Genomic DNA, 21,016 nt, shown 5'->3' on the forward strand with positions numbered 1-21,016 from the left:
ATTTCTTAAAGTAATGATGGCCACTCCTTTTTCTGTACTTAGCTGCTTTTTCTGGCCATAATCCAAATTCTTTTTTTTTTTTAATATTTTTGACAGGGAATATCAACTTTTACATCATTGTTACATTGTTTCCAAGTTACACATCATTTTACATCAAATATATTTTCAGTCAGTAAATCAGAATTCGTGTTTTTGATCATTTTGTACTCTTCCCCTCTTTTTTATATGAACAGAAAAAAAAACAAAAAAAAAACAGAGCAGCTGTCAATCACACTCTTATCCAAAAAGGATGAATCAATAAAATAAATCCACATTATCTGTTATCTTGTAATAGAGAAGTATTTATTTGTTTTATTTTTTTTTGTTAGAATTAAAGTAGGTCAGGTCTAAGAGGTCCAATATATTTGACCCATTTTGCCCACCATCTCAAACCTTTATCTGTTTGCATCTTTATTGCAAAAGTCAGTCTTTCCATAACATAAATATCATGTATTGTTTTATACCAATCATCTACTGTTGGAGCATCAGGTTGTAACCACTTTCTTGTCAAGGCCTTCTTCCCTCCCACCTCAATATTCTCATTAAATATTGGTCTGCTGCAGACTGCATGTGTTGTGTTACTGTTCCCAGGTATAGAGCTGAGGCATTAAAGGGAAAGGTTTCTTGAAATGTCGTCTCCAAACATTTATGGATTTCTTGCCAAAAAGATATGAGTACAGGACAATCCCAGAATATATGGTAGTGGTTGGCTTCAGATGAGCCACATAACCTCCAACAGCTTGTACAAACACCTTGATGCCTCTTTTGTGTGGGGGTGATGAAGAATCTGATGATGCTTTTCCATCCAAATTCCCTCCAACTATGTGAATGAGTGGTTCTCCATTGGGATTTACAGATATTTTCCCATTCTTCCTCAGTGATGTGCAATCTTCCTTCTCGTTCCCATTTACTCTTAACATATTGAGTGTTTGTGTGTCGGGAGTCCTGTAGACCCTTGTACAGTTTGGATATTATTCTTCGTCTGCCCCCAGAAGTATAGGCTGTTATAAACACTTTCAGTATGTCATTGTCTAATTTTCCTGATCCCTCAGCCAAGATCCCATTCAGTCTATGTCGTATCTGTAAGTACCTAAAAAAATCCCTGTTCTCCAAACTGTATTCTTTTTTACACATTTCCAAACTTTTTACTGCCCCCTTTTTTATTAGGTTGCAGTATGCTGTGACTCCTGTTGTTCTCCATATTTTAAATCTTGAGTCTGTCCTGTTAGATATAAAATCTGTGTCGTATGCTCCCCATCGCAGCACCTTTTCTGCTCCCTCCAAACTACAGTTTTTAGCTATTTTCCGCCATATTTTTAGTGATATTTTTAGCCATGGGTTTTCGTCAGAGTTATTTGTCAGTTTACTGTCTGCTATCTTGGTTTGGATGGGAGGTTCTGTGTGTTCTCCCTCTTCTATTTCCTTCCACCTTGCCCTAAATTGCGGATCGCAGAGACCTACAAGTGGTCTTATTTGAGCCGCATAATAATAATCCCTGAGGGTTGGTAGTGCCATACCCCCTTTGTCCTTAGACAGTTGCATTACTTTGTATCGTATTCTGGGTCTCTTACCCTTCCAAATATAACGGGAAATCCTCTTGTCCCATTCAATGAATTGCTGATCTTTTATTTCAATTGGTAGCATCTGGAAAAGACACATTAGGCGAGGCAGGATAACCATTTTAATTGTGTCTATCCTTGAAGATAAGTTAAGGAATGGTAGATGAGTCCATCTGGAAATGTCTGATTTTATTTTTAAGTTTAAAGGGGCATAATTAGCATCAAATAATTTAGTAATATCTTGGGTGAGGTTAATTCCTAGGTACTTCATTGTATTTATAGTACATATCAGGTCATATTTATTCAAAAGTTGTTTTGGTGGATTAAAATTGAGAGTTAAGAACTGGGTTTTTTGGACATTTAATCTGTAGCCTGATAATTGTCCAAATTCTTTTAGGGATGACATTAATATTGGTAAAGACTTCAGGGGTTGTGTTAAATAGATTAATACATCATCTCCAAATAATGATAATTTGTGTTCTTGTCCTCCTATTTTCACTCCTGTTATCTCTTTGGCTTGTCGAATTAATTGACCGAGGGGTTCAATAAATAAAGCAAATAAAAGTGGTGAGCATGGGCAGCCCTGTCTGCAGGAACGCTCCAGTGTGAAGGGTTTCATAAGACTACCATTAATTTTAATTCTTGCTGTGGGGTTATTATATACAGCTTGAAGAGCCTGAATAATAGTTGTATGTAAGCCATATTTTTCTAGTACTTTAAACAGGAAGGTCCATCTAACTGTATCGAATGCCTTCTCTGCATCCAACCCCATAAGCATTGCTTGTGTCTTATTTTGTTGTATATTCCAAATAATATGTAGTTTCCTTCTCAAACTATCATGGGTCTGTCTTTGATGAATAAATCCTGTCTGGTCAAGGTGAATAAGTGAAGGTAAGATCTTCTCAGTTCTTCTGGCTAATATTGACATAAATATTTTATAGTCTACGTTTAACACTGATATTGGCCTGTATTGTTTGCAATCTAATTTATCTTTTCCTTCTTTTGGTATCACTGAAATTATAGCGTCCCTCCATGAGGAGGGGATTGTTCCCTTTTGTAATATCCAGTTACATATTTTGCAAAGTTTAGGAGTTAGTTGAGCCCTAAAACATTTGTACCACTCGGCTGGGAAGCCATCTAGACCTGGAGTCTTCTGTGGTTTAAGCCTGGATATTGCAGCCTTCACCTCGTTTTCCGTTATTTCTGCCACCAAGGTTTTATTTTGTTCCTGTGTGACCTTAGGTAAATCTAGGGATTCAAGAAAAGTTCCTATTTCATTTATGTTATCTAGTTTTGGTTGTGCGTATAAATTTTTGTAATGTTCTTCAAAACAATTTTGGATATCTTCTGGTTTATATTGTATTTCCTCTGTTCGGGAGTGTCTTATTTTAGTGATTGTGTTATCTTTTTGTTTTTTTCTCAATTTGTATGCTAATAGTTTCATTGCTTTACTTCCTGCTTCGTAATATCCCTGTTTTAGAAAAACCAATTTCTTTTTAACTTCTTCTGAGTATATCTCATCTATCTCATTTTGTAGTTTTTTTATCTTTGTTCCGTTATCATGTTTCGCTCCAATTTTATGTTGTTTTTGCAAATCTTTAAGTTGACATGTTAATTGATTAAGCTTGTCTTGTTTACGCTTCTTTAACGATGAGGAGAGCGAAATTATTTTTCCTCTTAGTACCGCTTTATACGCATCCCACACTGTAGTTGGGGAAACTTCCCCATTATCATTATCTTCAAAATACATTTCTATCTCTTTACCCAATTCTTCTTTTATTTTTGCATTATTTAGTACACTTAGGTTTAATTTCCATGTTGTAGATTTGGGCTTGTCATTGATATTTATTAGCATTTTTACTGGTCCGTGGTCAGATATATCCATTGTTCCTTTGTCGCATGACTGGATTCGGTGTCGATCTTTTCCAAACATAAAGAAATAGTCTATTCTGGAGTAAGTTGATTGTGGTGCTGAGTAATAAGTGTAGTCCTGGTTAGTTGAGTTCAGTTCCCTCCAAACATCTATTATACCAATTTCTTTGATGACTGAGTTTATTTTGTTAACTAAAGGTTTTTTGTGGCATAAACTAGAACCAGATGAGTCCATCTTTGTTAATCTTATGTTCATATCTCCTCCACTTATAAGTATCCCGCGAGATTCTGTGGTCATAATATTGAATACTTTTTTATAAAATTGCCAATCACTTCCTGGGGGAGCATATATACTAAATAATGTTACCAAAGACCCTTCAATCCTTCCTATGATCATTACATATCGACCCTCTTTATCTTTGGTCTCTGAAATGTGTTCATATTGAACCTGATTTGATATTAGAATAGCTGATCCTCTTCTGTGTCCTGACTTATAAGATGTGTAAAAAATGTGTTTAAAGCCCCCTCTCCTCAGTTTTTCATGTTCAGCCTCTGTTAGGTGGGTTTCCTGTAGGAAAACCACTTGTCCCCGTTCCCTTTTAAGCTTTGAAAATATTTTACTTCTCTTAATAGGATTCAGCATACCATTTACATTATAGGAAATTATTCTTATAGTTTTTTTTTCTTTTAACTTGTCCTGTCCAACAGCTAGGCAAACAGATGAGAGCTGAGGGCCTCTTGTGTTGGACATATTTTATTCTAACAAGAGGGGTTATTCATCTTCAGACAAACCAAAGGTATGTCTGAATAAACCCCTTTTGTAATTGAGGCCAAACTTTATTAATTTCAATCATGTTTGAAAATCTTTGGTGTTGGACCGGACGGAAAAGGAAAGAGGGGAAGAAGAGAGAGGGACGCTAGAGAGAGGGGGGGTGTAGGAGGGTGATAATAGGAGGGGAAGGGGGGTAAGACCATGAAGCAGCATAGAGCAGGCAGGTTTACTGGTTGTTTATCGTTACGGTACGGTTCAAATGTAGTACAGCAGCAGCGGCGGGGGTATGGGTGTGGGGGGGTGGGTATAGTTTTATCCACCATCATTTTTGTGATGTGTCTGGATTTTAGTGGATGAAGGAAAGACAGCTTTCAGGCTGCTCTGAACTGCAGCCAACAAATGATAAACAAGATAACTAGTTAGAACAATGCTCTTATTCAAGTAACACAAATTTTCCTCAGAACTTCCAAAGGTGGGGTTCCTCTGAGAACCCTGTTGTTGTTGTAATGCAGCCATCCCGAGGGAAAATCTCTCTTTTAAGAAAGGGCCCTCTGACAAAGTCTTTGATGGTGAGTGTACAGCTCAAAGTTCAGCCCTCCGACTAATCGTTACCTTCATTTCGGCTTTTTATAATAATGAAAATAAACAAAATAAAAATCATTACTCAGAAGTGAACCAAAGAGTTTCTGTCTCACTTTTAGTAAATAGAATTCGAGAAAGGATGCATTTGCCCAGAGAGAAAAATTAAATAAAAATAAAAACAAGAATCAGCATGTATTTACCCATCATGGTCAAATCTGCAGCATGTGTGTACTCATCTGGGCTGCTGTTGTCACTGTTTTTTAGTTTTTATTCATGTCTTCCTGCGGCGGGCCCCGTCTGAACTTTTCAAGCTTGTCCTTGTATGATGATCCTCCTTGTCGCCGTCTCTGTCCTCGTCCTCCGCTGACAGTCCAGGTCAGCCTCCTGATCTGCTCCAACAGCGTCTCTGCTGGTTTCAGCACGGTCACCGGTAATCCTTTTTCTGCCATCTCTCTCGTCGCTTCTTCAGCAGAGTTGTATACACGAGTTCCGTCCGGGTAGAAAACTCGAAGTTTGGCGGGGAAGGGGGTCTGGAATCGGATCCCTTTTTCTTTCAGAACCTTCTTTGCTTCTGCATATTCTTTTCTTTTGTTAAGCACGCTCGGTGCATAGTCGTTATCAAAATTTACTTGTCCGCCCTTCCAGATGAATCCTTTCTTCTGCCACGCCGTTCGTAGAATCTCCTCTTTTATTCTATAACTTTGGAACGTTACTACAATGGATCCTGGCGGCCCCCCTTCTCGTGGTGCTGGACCCAGGGCTCAGTGTGCTCGTTCGATCTGGAGGTTTCTGTCCTCCACTAATGACAGATTTTGTTTAAGCAGCTCTTCGACAAAGTGTATCATTGATGGGGATTTATTTTCGGAGCCCTCCGCCACAGAGTAGATCCTGATGTTGTTTCGTCTGGCCCTTCCTTCCTGGTCCGATTGTTGAGTTTCTGGCTGTGACTGAAGTTTCACCAGCTCCTCCATGACTTCTTCCATTGATTGCAGCCTCTCCTCAGCGCTCACAATCCGCTCTTCCGCCTCGTCCAGCCTTATCTTTGCCTTGCTAATCTCTTCCTTAATTTCTCTCAATTGTTGTTTGTTGTCCTGGCGGAAACTTTTTATTTCTGTCAGTATTGTTGTTAGGTTGATTTCTTCATCTGGCTCGTCTTTGTTAGCATTAGCCGGTGATGCGCTGCTAACACCAGCACGTGGGCACTCTGGGCTGTTGCTTCCAGGAAAATCGGCAGTTTGCGTGGTTTTCTTTGGCTTAAGTTTAGCCTGCTTGTCTCGGGTCCACATCTTGCCCTTTTCCATCTCTTGGAATCACTTTGGATATCGTTTGTCGAGTTTGAAAGGTAATTTGATTCCAAATGTCGGAGGAGAGAAGACTCTAAGCTGCCATCTTTGCGGCTGCGCACTGGAAGCCCCAATCCAAATTCTAACAGTGTATTCAGTAGGACTATCAGCTGATTCAATGAGGTTCATTGTGTCTATGAATTATACTACGTACTTAAATTATTTTTCTTTCAGACACTGGTTTGTTTTATAAAACGTACCGACATGTTTCGGTGGAACACCTTCCGCCTTCGTCAGGGTCGTCATCAGGTGGTTGCGTGTGACGTCTTTAAGAACAGATGATTTCGGTTTTATTTGCACCTTAGACATTTAGGGCCCCTTGGTGGGGAGGGTGAGGGGACGTCACTGTGAGTAATCAGGAGATGTCCCCTTAGTGCCCTACCCGCCAATTTTAACTGCACCCCCCTTAGTACACACACCCCTCCCCCCTCAATATATACATCCCAACATAAACACACACACATGCACACACACACCCTCTCAAACACACATACACGCACACACATTTTGCAAGGAAGGTGGGACCTGGGTCCATCTGTCCCCTGCCTCTTCCCTGGTGGGGGGTACGGGCCCCTTTGCAACGGCGGCCGTGTCCCCGGGGTGCCGGCTTCCTGGGCCCGGCGGTGCTCTCTCCGCACGGTGGGGGGGTTCACATTACATCTGAGCCGGGGGTGTCTGGTCCCTGGGGGGTGGGTTCTGGTCCTTGCTCCTGAGTGCTGGGCCCCGCCAAATTTCCAACTGTGGCCGAGCCTGGTCGGGCCATATTTATAACACCCCTTGTGGGCCCTCTTTTTTCCCCGGGGTTCCCCCCTCCTGGGCGGGGGCGGCGGGCCCCTACCTCGCTCCTCCCTGGACCAACCGTGGGCCGGGCGGATGGCTGCCTGGAGTGCGGAGCGGGTCTCCCTTGGGGGGTCCTGGCTCGTATCTGGGGTTGGGGCGGGGGGATGCCCGGAACTCCTGGGTGGTGGTGGGGTGCTCGTTTGGGGCTGTGGGCGTCCTTCTCCGGTGGGGCCCTGCGTTGGGTTCTCCCGGCGCGGCGGGGGGGCTGCTCTCCTGGTTGGGCTGGGGCGGCGCTCTCTTTCCCTCCGTGCCTCCCTGGCTTTTGGCTTTGGGGGCCTTGCGGCGGCCCTGCTGGCCCTGGCCTGGGTGGCGGGCTTGGTCGTCCGGGCGGCGGTTGTTCCCTGCCGGTTCCCGTGTGGCGTTGGGGGGATTCCGGCTGCCGCTGCTGCTGCGGTTGGGGTCTTGGGGTGGGGATGGCTGGGCACTCTCCCTCCTTCTTTTCACGTTCCACCATCCATTTTAGAAGAACATAAACACTCACCTGAGCACAGGTGTTAACTCACCTTTGCACTAACAGTTTGCATGATTGAATGACTGAAATATTTCACACTAGTTGGTTTTAAGGCATAAGTATGCGTGTGTGAACACTATCTGTTTTGTGTACATGTCGACAGGTGGACATTTTTGCAGCTAGCAGGTGTGTTTAATACATTGCAGTGTGTGTGGACAGGCTCCGCCCCTTTTTTTGTTTTGTTTTTTTGTTTTTTACTACATTTAAACCTTACCATAATGATTAACAACCAGTAAACTTGTTGCTTTATGCTGCTTCATGGTCTTATCCCCCTTCCCCTCCTATTATCACCCTCCTACACCCCCCCTCTCTCTAGCGTCCCTCTCTCTTCTTCCCCTCTTTCCTTTTCCGTCCGGTCCAACACCAAAGATTTTCAAACATGATTGAAATTAATAAAGTTTGGCCTCAATTCCAAAAGGGGTTTATTCAGACATACCTTTGGTTTGTCTGAAGATTAATAACCCCTCTTGTTAAAATAAAATATGTCCAACACAAGAGGCCCTCAGCTCTCATCTGTCTGCCCAGCTGTTGGACAGGACAAGTTAAAAAAAAAAAAAAAAAAAAAAAAAAAGAACAGATGATTGTGACTGAGGCGGAGTCACCTGTCAAACTTTGACAAGTGACTCCGCCCCTTGATGCCCGTTTTTTGCTGGAGGATGTTGCTCCAGGTGTGGGAGAGCAGGAATGCCCCCTCATCCCTGTTCATGGAGGTGTGGGCTCGCTTTCTTATATCCACCGCCTCCATGATCCATCTGTGGTGTCTGTTGTCTTCAGTACGGAGTCACTTGTCAAAGTTTGACAGGTGACTCCGCCTCAGTCACAATCATCTGTTCTTAAAGACGTCACACACCACCACCTGATGACGACCCTGACGAAGGCAGAAGGTGCTCCACCGAAACATGTCGGTACGTTTTATAAAAAACAAACCAGTGTCTGAAAGAAAAATAATTTAAGTACTCAGGACCATCAGCTGTGTATCCACCTGACTTCTGCACAACACAACTGATGGTCCCAACCCCATTTCTAAGGCAAGAAATCCCACTTATTAAACCTGACAGGGCACATCTGTGAAGTTAAACACATCTCAGCTGACTACATCTAGACGCTCATCCAGAGAATGCCAAGAGTGTGAAAGCAGTAATCAAAAGGTGGTTACTATGAGGAAACAAAGAATATGACATATTTGCAGTTGTTTCACACTTTTTTGTTATGCATATAATTCCCTATGTGTTCATTCATAGTTTTGATGCCTTCAGTGTGAATCTATAATTTTCATATTCATGAAAATAAAGAAAACTCTTTGAATGAGAAGGTGTGTCCAGACTTTTGGTCTGAACTGTATTTACACATACATTTATAGCAGAGCCTCCTGACTGATGGCAGAGGCCTCGTTGTTCTGCTTCTCCTCTGGGTTGGTCCTGGGGGTGGTGGGGGTACTTCCCCATTCTGGTTCCTGATGTTTAAAAACTCCATGAAGGTTCTTGTGTGTCTGGGTGACGTCCTGAAGTCAAGTAGTGGAACCTGGACTAGAAACCTCCTTCAAGGAAGAAGAGTTAAGGTTCCATGACTCAACTCGAAGAGGATAAAAGGAGGAAGGTTTGACTTCCAGAGCTAAGCTGATGAATCAGACCCCCCCTCATCAGTCCTGTGTGTGGCAGATCGGATCTGTTGAGCGGGTTCGGCTCATGTTCTGGTCCTTTCATTGGATCTGTGCTGTCACAACATCCTGCAGTGAGCCGTTATGTCCTTTGTGTTTTCCAGGAAAACAATAAAGTTTTTACATTTTGAACAGAGGCTGGGAGCTCAGATGATAAAATAAAAACCTTTGATCTCCTCTGAAAGGTTGGCATTAATCAAACAAACCTTTACTTACGAGATGCTGATCGGCGGAACCTTCAGCGGTTTTTCTCATGAATAGAAAGAATCTGAGCCAGGAGCACCAGTTTCTGTGCTTTTATTCTGAAACTCCAGCAGGGGGAGCAGTAACATCCTGCTGATGCATGGAGGGAGGAGAGAAGACATGAAGCAATAAAGATGAAGGCGCCGTACACTGAACAATCCTTTTCTTTATTCGTTTTTTGTTTCAACATGTCGGTCAGGGTTAGTTTTTTCAGGTTTTATTTTAAATTAAAACTTTGACACACTTATAAAAGACAGCATCTGCATAGAGTTGTCATCTTAAAGATCCATGAGGGGGGAGAAGGAGGAGAGGGGGGGAGCAGCATGGTGAAGAAGAGGGGGGGTCGGGAGGGGAGGGATACCGGCACATCACATGAACTGAACAGAACAGCCAACAGCAGTACAAGAGAGGTGGGGGCATCAGGGAGGGGGCAGGGTGGGGGGGTGGAGGAGAGGGCGGGGGGACAGATCGCTTTTACATTACACTACGCACACATACACACACACAAAAGAAACGGGACACAAGTTGCATTTCCGGTCAAAGTTGCGCCTAAAGAGCGACTCTGCTGTCCTTTTCCCGCAGTGGGATCCAGTTCTTCTCAGCCCCGCCTCCAAACGACCACACCGTGGCGCTGCGCCTCTGCAGGAGGCGTGCACGCCAGCCGGCCTGGATGCCTCCGCCAGAGAAGGTCAGCCCTTGTTCCAGAGTATTGCACGCTTCGCTTGGGCGGGCCCGCGAGGGGCCGGCCCCAGGGCTCAGGCGGTGGTTCTGGACCGGCCCCAGGGCTCAGGCGGTGGTTCTGGATGGACCCCGGTGGACCCGGTCCCTCTGCAGAGACGCCACCCGTTCTCTTTAACCTTTGACGTCCTTTAAGATCTCCAGAAAACTCAGCAGGCCAAACACTGGGAGGAAGACTGGTGGCGTGTTGGAGGTACATAAGGAGGTCGGTCCGCCTGACCCGAACCCGGAGAAACCAGGATCGGGTGTTTCTGAGCTAAGGGTTGGATTCTGCTCATGACAAGAAGAGGCATTTCTAAGGCCAAAGGAGGCGGAGCAAACGAAAGATAATTTTCTGGTTACATTTAGTGGAGGGGCCTGGAAACGCCGGTGAACATGAGGTTCCTCCCTCTGGAGGCGGGGCTTGTCTACATGTGGCAGTGCACTGGTCAGCTGAGTCCATTTCAAGATGGAACCAGACTAATCTCTGGGGAAGAGGAGCACGTAACCTGACTGTGGTGGAGAGACACTGACAAACAAAGACGGAGAGAATCTGTGACTGCAGATGCTGCCCTGGAGGAATGGGGGCGGAGCTTGGGATGTTATGGACGCAGGTTAAGTTTTATAATATGGAGGGAAGCACTTTAATCAGAGGAGCCAGTGGGCGGAGCCTCTGTAGCTGGGCATAATGCAGAAGTGTGGCTGTCTAATCAAGCCAGTTATGCTGGAAGGACACTGAGCCGTCTGCAGGCGGGGGGGGGGGTCTGTGATGGAATTTGTGTGTCTCCGCCCTCCTGCTGTCACCTCTCACCCACACAACAGGACTGAAATTGGGGGGGGCGGGGCCAAAGTGAGGACAGGTGAGGTGGGCGGTCGGAAAAGGACAGAGATCAAACAGCTCGTCAACTTTGACTGGAATAGATATCTCAGTAGATTTATACATAGACATGCATCATTTTTTCTCTGAAGGTATTTACAGTAATTACAGAACACAAAGAATCAAGTTTCAGTTTGACAAAATTGCGAGCATTCAATATTACTACAGTTATTCATGATAACATAACTCCTTTTGTACTTCTTTGAATCATTGCTATGAAGTGATCATCAGAACCTCCTTCAAGGTTTTTCTGTTTGTTTGTGTGACGCGGTTCGCTCTCCATCCGGGATTCAGGTCATCGACTTTTGGTCTGACGGTCAGGAAAATGATCAAGAAAAACGACAGTAATGATAACAATAATAACAGGGAAAATATCATTGTTTTAGGATCTCTTCTAGCTTTGCTATGGGGGGAAATGTCTATATGTCTATCTATATGACTCCTCCCTCAACTCCTCCCAGGGGGAAAACACTGTCAAAAGCCAAATACTGTCTTGTTCCTCACAGGGAGCGGCGCAGAGAGACGTGGGCGGAGCTTAACGCTGCAGCTGCTGACGAGAGCAGATCAAAGCAACATCAAAGAAACACAAACATCTTGGGTAAGTCCCCGCCCAGAACGGGACACAGCGCAGCTCTGGGTTCTGCTTCAGGAAGGCAAAAATCCTCCAGAGTTGCGCTGCAACAAACTCTGCATGATTTTTTTCCTGCTCCGCTGCGTCCCGCCCTGAGCAGGGGGACAAATGCAGTATATTGCTCTAAATTTGATATATATTACGTTTAACCTTAAAACTTCAGTGATCAAGGCTGCGGATTGGTCTGACGGGGCGGGATTGTTCCAAATAAGTTGGATTTGTCCGGAAACGCCAAACAGTCACGACTCCGCATTTGCACCAGCGCCACAAAGAGGCATTGTGCTGTGGCTGACCGTGGCAACCAACCATGGCATTGTTGCTGTCATGTAAAGAAGCGCAGGCCTGCGGAGAACATGGCGGTCCGTCAAACCAGTGGCGAAGCCCCGCCCCTGCAGCGAGAACAAGCTTAGGAAAAAAGGGAAAAGCAGCTCCATTGTCTCAGAACACGCTCGCACTGAACAGACGCTTTCACAAATGATTATCATAGTTTCCACTGATCAACCACAAACATCTACAGGGGTATAACCGGTGGGTGGGGGGCACTGTTACGCACAGGACAGACGTAGACAGACCAGCTAGCAGTCGGGGCTGGCGGCGGGTTGGAAGTTTACTGATGCGTTAACGGGACTAAAATCGGTGTAAACTTGACTCACGTTGTGCTCTTTGATATCAGCCCAGACGCTTTGAGAATGGGGGTGAGGGGTGGGGGGAAAGCTTTGGTTTAGATTGAAAAAATTGAAGAGTGACGGCGAAGGCGGGGGCTCGTCACTTTGGATGACCGTCCAATACACAAACCTGGGCTGATCAATACCCACGACAGGAGGAGCGCTCAGAATCAAACCTGTGACGGAAGCGTGACGGCGTCGTGCCCTGTAAGGAGCTGGAGGTCGAGGAAACTCAAGAACATGGAGCTAATAGTTTGGGGGGGGCATTGACATTTCAAAATGAAAACTGCTGCCGTCCACAAACAGACCCGTGTTCTGCCGCCATGAGTCCAGACGTTTGCAAAGAACAGAGAAATTCAGTCAAGGAGCGGATAGAAGATCAGACAGGTCCAATGGGTGGTAAAGTGCAAGATATGGGGGGAGGGGGTACAAAAAAACACCAACATGCAAACTCCACAACTTTTGCATGCCTTAGTTCTTATTCTCTTTATAATTATAAAAACACAACGGGATGGGGGGGGGGGGGTCGGCTGGAGAGAAGAGGGGGACCCCGACCCTCATTGTCTTCTTTTGCAAACAACACAGCAAGCGGACTGGGGGGGGACAACTCTCAGACTTTGCCAAACAAATTCCCAGGGCAGAATGCCTTTCTGCACTAACGGGTCATCTTTTGAACAGGTGGGGGCACAGTCAAAAAACTGAGCTGCACTGCAGTCCCCGCCCACAGTCATCCATGTGGTCGATTGACGACCCGAGTTCCCCAAACTGAAGCTTCTGAACTAATGAAAACCTTCAGGACCACTGAAATGGCCGGTAAGGAGGAAGGGAGAATCCTGACACAATAATGCTCTAACGGCAGCTGGTCTCATGACACGCTTGGGACGTGCTGCCAGGAAGAGACGTGGGCAGGGGCGAGCTTTGGTGAACATTTTTGGCTTTATGGAACATGAAAAGAACTCCACTCCTCCTAAACTTGAAGCTAAAACACTTTAATTTAAACACCAACTAGACATCTAAAGCTAATGGCGCTACTCACTATGACTCCAGAGAAAGTACCAATGCTACACTAAACCCGGACTACCTTACATATTCAAAGAAACCATTAGTGATGAGTGAGTTCATGCTGGTCTTGTGGCCAGCAGAGGCCTCAACAGAAGTTTGGGAACCTCCGTATCACAGAGCCTGAGTGCTTCACAACCTCTGCAATCAGCTTCCAGGAAAGTCTTAGAAAAGTTGCAAACGGTTTTGGAACCGCTTCAGTTCTGGACTCTAGACTCACTGACAGCTTTTAGAGCATCTTCATCCCCGATGTTTTGGAAGAGCCCCTTTTTCAAAAAGACTTTGGGTTCTTCAAAAGCAGCTTTTGGTTCCCCTGCATTCCATTTTGCAACTTTTCCATTTAATGCTCTGATGTTTGATTGATGACTTGATTCCCGCTCTTGTTTGAGTGGAGACACTGCATTTTTCAAAACTTCACATCATCTTCAACAACAAGTCATACATGCATTTCACAACATTTAAACGTTTGTCCCAGTTAGCCTGGCTGAGCTCATCTGCTTCTTTAAATTGGTATCAATACTGTGAAGTACCTGCTAGTATCCAAATTGTGTACTTCCACGTTTAAAATGGTATTTTTCAACAGTTGCAGTTTAAAAATTGTCTTCTTTTTCCAGCGCTGCCCTACAGAGACGGCAAAACAGGTGAAAACGCTTCAATGAGCTTCTACACAAATGACACAACACTGAAGCTAACGCTACGGCATGCAGAGCGCTCTAACCCTAACACCAGCAGCAACACCAGGGACGTTCACGTGCGACTGAGGAGTACGGAGTGTCCAAACAAAGAGGTGAATGAATGTGAGTGCACCACCACCCACAGTCCAAAGAGTCCACCGTTAGCCAAAGCCGCTGTTCGGCAGAATGCCAACAAAATCCGAGGCTCTGCGACACACCCGTAGGAAACACTGCCGTTGTCAGGCGGACGCCACGGGACAAGCCAGGCATGACCGTAACAACAGCAACAACGGAGCAGTCATCCAAAACAATAACATAACACGGTGGAAACTATGGTGACTGTGCTGTCCGACTTGGTTCTGGTTCTCTTTTGGAATTGGTCCAGGAAGGACAGCGTGAAAATGGCACCCAGGACTGAATGCTTGGTTGTGAGGCGTTTTGTGGTTGTGACGGTTATCCTAATTTTCACCGGTTCTCTTGATATAGGGAGGTGGGAAAACTGGTCTTCCTTTTGTCTAAGCTGCATAGATTGAATGTACAACCCCCCCCCCCCAAACCACCTGTAAGCCCTTCCCCTTCATTCTAGCTGCCAGCCAACCCTCCTTCTTCCTGGCTCCCCCCCAGCTCTTTGGTTGGACAGGTGCATTATGGGGAGGCTGTTAGCGGCAGAGAGACTCCCCACGTCAATGGGACACTAGTGGAAACATTAGCATGCATATCACGGTTCATTGGGCGGGGCTTTTGTTGAGTCACCGGCCAATGTGATTGATAGCAGTGAGGAGCCAATCACAGGAGGCTTCACAGCGAGGTCAGACTTTTCCTCGGAAACGGGGAGGGTGCTGGTCCTGCAGGGGGTGGCGGTGGGTCCGCAGTGCTCCAGAGTCGGATCTGGAGCACTGCGGAATTCTCTGAAACGGTTTCTGGATGGTTTGGAGGCGCCCAAGTTTCCCACAGAAATCCGACTCGACAGTTGTTACTGTCCTCAGGGACTCCCAGAATGCACCAGGAAATGTTCAAAACAGCAAAGCCAAACAAACAAACAAACAAACAAACAAACAAAAGTACATGTCATATTATAGGTTACCAGTTTGCACAGATAGCTAGCCCACGTGGTGTTGTATATGTTCAATCCATTTACATTTCTGTCATAAATATTGTACCCTCTTGAGAGATCGCTGCGTGGTGAAGTCAGCAGTAATGGCATTATTTCTGTTTTTTTCCTTGTTTTTTGTACCCCACCCAAACCCACTGTGTTTCCTCTTATTGTGTATGGACTCTTATGTCCTCTAAGCTGATTGGTTAGCTGTCTTGCATTTGTGTTTCAAGTTTTTGGGTCGTCGTCGTCGTCCGTTTTTTTCTCTGCTGGCTGTTGGTTCGGCGCTGGTATGTCAGTATAAGCCTAATGTGCTTCCGATGGTCGATGCCAGGATTATGCCGAGGACGACACAGCAGATGATGATCATGATCTTCTTCTGCAGGGATACAGAGGGGAGGCGGGGGATGAGGGGTGGTCCAAAAGAGTGTCTGCTGTTTGCTAGGATATACGTGAGCGTCCATCCTGACATGTCCCATTTTAGGGACAACACAACAGGACAGGAAGTCCAACAGGAAAACTTCCTGTTTTCACCTGAGAGATCAATTAAAGTCTAAATGAGTTGAGTTTTCTATGAAACTACAGCAAAGTGGGCAGAGACCGACCACCAGACTGAAGTCGACCAATCAGAGTAGAACAAGCTTGACTGTATCAGAGAACTGGACTGACTGAGTGTGACTCCCCCCCTTAGTCTCACCAATCAGGAGTGAGCTTGTTGGAAAATCACACCCCTACCACTTGAAAGCAGGCTACAAAAAAATCTGTCAATCAAACATTTTCAATGTTGGATGTGGGGGGCAGTGGACTCCACCTGCTTGTATTGAGGCATCTCATTGGTTAGTTTATAACCTGAATAACGTGAACAACAGAAAAAAATATCATAAAAAATTAGGATTGAAAAAAAAGGTATCACAGCAAAAATGTTTATTTTGACCAATAGAATGACTGAGTAATAGCTGATAATTTCTCTATAGGGTACTTCCTGTTTGGAATGCCAGGGGGAGGGGCCACTGAGTCCAGTTCTTACATACAGTCAATGTAAGAGACACTTATATGTACAGAGGTACAACAAACCTAATGCACACGTGTCAAACTCAAGGCCCGCGGGCCAAATGTGGCCCGCCATGTCATTTTCCGTGGCCCGCGAGAGCATAAAAGTTTTTATTTTCTTAAAATAAAAAATAAAAATTGGTGTGAATTCATTCAAATCTAGAGGGAATCGGACTAGAAATATCGGATTGGGCTACTATACAATAGGACCTAAACACTTTCCATATCAAATATAACCCTTGTTCTATCCTAGGCACTTTAACATTGGGAGTGGGGTCATCTAGACCCCACAAGACAGTGCGCTGAACCTTTTTTCTTCAATGATTGGTGATCTTCACTGGGGTCCATGGATTACATCATGGTAGGGATAATACGTCAATGGTCATCTTGACCTCATAGGATAGCACAAGGGTTAAAAAGGATTTATGCTAGAGTAATAAGCAAACATATGTTTTCTATGCAACTGTAATTGTCACTTTAAAAAGTTATAATTGATAAATAATTAGTTATTTCACATTAAGGAGTAGGTACATTCATTTTTCGTTACATTTAGTTACATGTATAAGTTACATCTGACCCTTTGAAGACAGACACTATGCTGATGTGGCCCCCAGTGAAAATGAGTTTGACCCCCTTGCCTTAATGCATCCCTTTTGTTTGTATAATTTTTACAGTCGTTCCAGATCATAAAAATATTTGAAATAATTAAGGTTTTGTGTGAAAAGTCATCTGAACCTAATGGATATTTATTTGGACCAAAGAGGAAATTCAGAATCTGTTTTTTGAAACCACAGAACAAATGGAGACAGACTGGGACCACATCTACACGCCCCGATAGGGCGGCATACCTTGCGGGCCTGGCTCTGGTATTTGACGGCCTTCTTGGTATCTGAGACGGCTCTCTCAACGTAGTCGACAGAGTGCTCGACGTTGTACTCGATTCTGTCAATCATTTCTCCCTGAAAGGATGTTGACATTGAGGTAAGCATGTCCGAATAGGCGAAGCAGCTTTCGGACTGCGCGGCTCACCTGACTCTCCACCAGCATGGCCATGTCCACGAACATGTCGTGCAGCTCACGGATGCTGTTTTCCAGCTTGATGATCTCGGTGTGTCTGGTCTCGATCTCATTCAACGCCTGCTTGGTCATCTGAGAGTCCATTTTGATCTGTGTCGACGTTTGGAGAACCAACACTGATCTCATCAAAGTCAACACAGTTTCCGGAAAGAAACTAACTCTTTAATTGTAGCTGGTTTGAATTTTCTTCAGGTAAAGTCTGATAAACATCTTAGGCCTGTGTTGGTGTGAAAACCCATTCAGTCAAAACTGTAGCAACATGACAGATGCAGGAAAATATTCTAAAACAAGTTTTTCCACAAGATAGAGAGACTTTAAAAACGTAGCAAAAGGAGGAATTTAACAAACAACTTACAGAGTTTAAAGGGAAGAGATTTACAGAAATAAGAATTTAAGGTAATAGATTACTTAACATCTAAGGTCTGGTAGCAAATTTAGGTTTGTTTATGTGTGTCTCTGTGTTTGATATTTATTCTCTTAAATGAATCTGTGAAATATCTTTGTTCCAACCATTGTAAGTGTAATTGTACTTCAAGGACTCGGTTCCTCATCAGCCGTTAAAGCCGGAGTGTGTAATGGCGTTTAACCATGACGTTTTATGATCTCGTCAAAGCAGCGTGGACGTCCGCTTGGGTTTGTGTGGTTCCGTGTCCTTCTGTGTGGTTCACGCCATCCCTCCTGGCCTCAACGTTTTAATGAATGAGTTTCCAGAAGCTAATAGTCAGCTGCTGACTTTGGTTTCGTTGGCTTCAATCAAATGTTTGTTGATGTTTTAAATGAACCAAAATCTGTGAATTAATTCATGATTATGTTTGCTTGAATAATTTAAAGCTAATAATTTAACAGTCACAGAAGATCATCTGTAGTTAAATTAGCTCAGGTGATGGTTTTCTAGTTTTCATGATAAAAAAAGTCACAAAATGAATTTATTTAATTCAACATATTCAAAATGTAATACTGTTTTAAAATAAGGAACTTAAAAACTTAAATTTAATATAAAACAAGACACCTTATAACAAATTGACATCATTTCTGTTTTGGTTTTGTTGCGCCTCCGCAGAACTTTTCTTGTAAAAGAAAATAACTGTTTTGCTTTAAAATTCTGAATCAGTGCAGAGTAAAAGCTTAAAAACGTAAATGTTTACAGATCAGGTGAACTTACCTGCTTGCTAGGACTACCAGTTCACCTCATCTGTGCTAAGCTCCAGTGGTTGGTCAGCACCCAGTGACATCACTTGTGGGTGTGTCTCTAACCAGAGGAGGAGTTTCAAACAGCTTTTAATTTGAAGCAGCAGTTGCAAATATGAGTCCTTCAGATTAAAAGCAGTTAGTGCCTCCTGTGGCTGCCCCCCCCCCCCCCCCAACTGTCATGTGACAAAAGCCGTGTTCACAGGATGTTTCAGTGCACCTTGTGACCATTCTGCACCCCACAGTCCATGCACACTGCCACCGGTGCAGGGTGCAGAATGGCATGGGTCAAAGTCACCCGCAGTTACAGTTGGGTGCAGAGCTTACATCATCGGTGAAGATGGCCAGTTTGCCACTCTCCAACATGTCCTCAAGCTCCTCGTTGGTGGTGGTTCTTCCAGCTGCAGAGAGACAGAGATGGGGTCAGAGCACACCTAAAGATGATTCCTTTAGACAGATCCCACCAACACAAACAAAATATAAAACGCGCACTTCAGGCTTTTCTTCAGGAGACAATGTACTTGTCTTTATATACTTGTGAGGACACTGAAAACTAAGCATCACAGCAGGGACATTTGTGGAACTGAGGACATTTCCTTCCTTTTTTTGACTGAAACTATGATTTGGGAGAATAATATCCGGGAACTTTTAAAATCTCCACTGTTGTGGGCTCATCTGTTGGTCCCACAGGGAGGGTCATTGCAGAAACAGAGCATATTTTGCAGATGAAGGATCTTCACTGCCCTCTAGTGGCAGCTGTAGGAACAGTTTGGGGTACGTTCTTAAATGGGAACTATTCCTAGATATTCAAGAAACTGCAAAGACTATTTGAAAATTAGTCTTCATGTATGTCTGGCCCACTGGGATAGAATATTTGTGTAAAATGTGTTTCCTTGAAACGGGGGCATCGTCAGTGTTTCTTACCTCCAGCTGTCCGCTGTGTGGTGCTTGTGAGTCCTGCTCTGAGTTACAGCTGCACAGTGTCTGTGTGCAGTGTGTCAGGAGGTGTGTTGTGTACTCACTGATCTCCAGCTGTCTCTGAATGCGGTCCTTGCAGCGGTCGCGGTACTTGGACTGCGTGGTGTTGTACTCAGTCATCACCTCCACAAACTTGCGTGAAAGCGTCGAGTGCTGCAACAGAACACAGCAAACCCATGAAACATAGATCCATTGTTATGTTTGAAACTAACATTATTACCAGAAGGCTGGATTGTAACCAGAGGCCGAAACATATGAATGTTGCATTATATCCAAATCAAACCAATCATTTATAAAGCAAAGAAATATAAAGTCTCCAAGTTACCGCCAGAAACAGAACCTACCGTTAACAAAAAAACACAGAGAACTGTGGGTAAATTATGTGTTTTGACAGGCCGACAAAACCTTAAACAAGAAAATGATTTGACGTCAGTTTAAAATTATCTTTGCATTTTGTATTTAATGACTTTTGTCATGAATCTATTCTATCTGAAAGATTTATTTCATGTTTGCTGGACTTCATGATCACACACTGACACACACAGACAACAAGCATACAAAATTCTGTAAATCATCTCTTTTTCCATTCCATTCTATGACGTTCATAACAAAAGCCAAAAGTTTAACACATACACACACACTCTCTGGTGTGTAACCTGCTGGCTTTTTGTCTTGACCGCCATGTCCCAGCACTGAGCACCAGACAGAAAAGAGGCAACAACCAATAGTGGAGCAGAATGTTGTGAAATCACACAAACGCTGTGGGGCAAAGAAGATGCACCGCAGGGCAGTGGACCTCAAACCAGCATCTCTGTGAAAACTGTTAGCGGTTAATAAGGCATGTTGGGCAGCCCTGGTCTGCACCCTCCCCCTTCCTTAAAGTGTCAGTATTTACCTTCTTGGGCTTTACTTACCTGTGTTTTGCGGATCCTGAGGTCCGCTGATGATCTGTTCAGGCCCTCCTCTTGCTCGATGCTCTGCTCGATTGCTGAAACACACACAGCGTTTTTCAAAGACGTGCAGTCGCCATGATCTCCTACTGGTTCTGTGGTCATCATTTCATTTTGAGTGTCACTTCAGAAGATTCAACAGGAGGTGTGGGGCAGTGAGATAGGGTATTACAGAAGCTGCAGCTTCAGGCTGAAAGGAGAGAACAGGACAGGCGTGAGGAGTGTGTGTGCAGAGATGATCTGTGATCCTTTCAGAGTTTTCCACGTTGGCTCCTGATGAAAATGGGTTTCCTCCTGAGAATCATCATCAGACTCACGCCGTGGACGTTTGGTTCTCTTCTAAACACACAGAGTTTACAGCACCTCCTCCTTTTGGTTCTCCTCCTTTTCTTAGAAAATCTGTCTGCCTTTACACTGAAGTGATCTCCTGTTTGGTCCAAACCAGGAGAACTGTCGAACAGAACCAGAGCTGGATCAAACAGAACTAGTATTCCAGAGTGTTCTGTTTTCTGCTTGGCCTGTAGTTAAAGAAGGGGCGGTTGTGTTGTGTTGTGTTCAAGGGAGTTTGGAAATGTTAAAATCTTTCTGGAACGTGTCATTGGCCGCATTTACACTGCAGGTCTTGATGCCTATATCCGA

The 21,016-nt window shown here is 44.4% G+C and overlaps 1 protein-coding gene across 1 annotated transcript in view; it reads right to left on the reverse strand.

The window, feature by feature from the left end:
- Window positions 1-9,564: 9,564 nt before the first annotated feature.
- LOC101157106 (syntaxin-1B) overlaps window positions 9,565-21,016 on the reverse strand; it is a 35,695-nt gene continuing 24,243 nt past the window's right edge. Inside the window, exons 5-10 of the mRNA XM_023957192.1 lie at window positions 20,342-20,415; window positions 19,472-19,580; window positions 18,777-18,850; window positions 17,214-17,351; window positions 17,033-17,143; window positions 9,565-15,513 (exon numbers count right to left, since the gene is read on the reverse strand). Coding sequence (XP_023812960.1) covers window positions 15,430-15,513; window positions 17,033-17,143; window positions 17,214-17,351; window positions 18,777-18,850; window positions 19,472-19,580; window positions 20,342-20,415 — 590 coding nt within the window. The 3' untranslated portion in view covers window positions 9,565-15,429. The remainder of the gene's footprint in view (window positions 15,514-17,032; window positions 17,144-17,213; window positions 17,352-18,776; window positions 18,851-19,471; window positions 19,581-20,341; window positions 20,416-21,016) is intronic.

This window comes from Oryzias latipes, chromosome 8 (genome assembly GCF_002234675.1).
Source record: "Oryzias latipes chromosome 8, ASM223467v1".
NCBI classification, from domain to species: Eukaryota; Metazoa; Chordata; class Actinopteri; order Beloniformes; family Adrianichthyidae; genus Oryzias; species Oryzias latipes.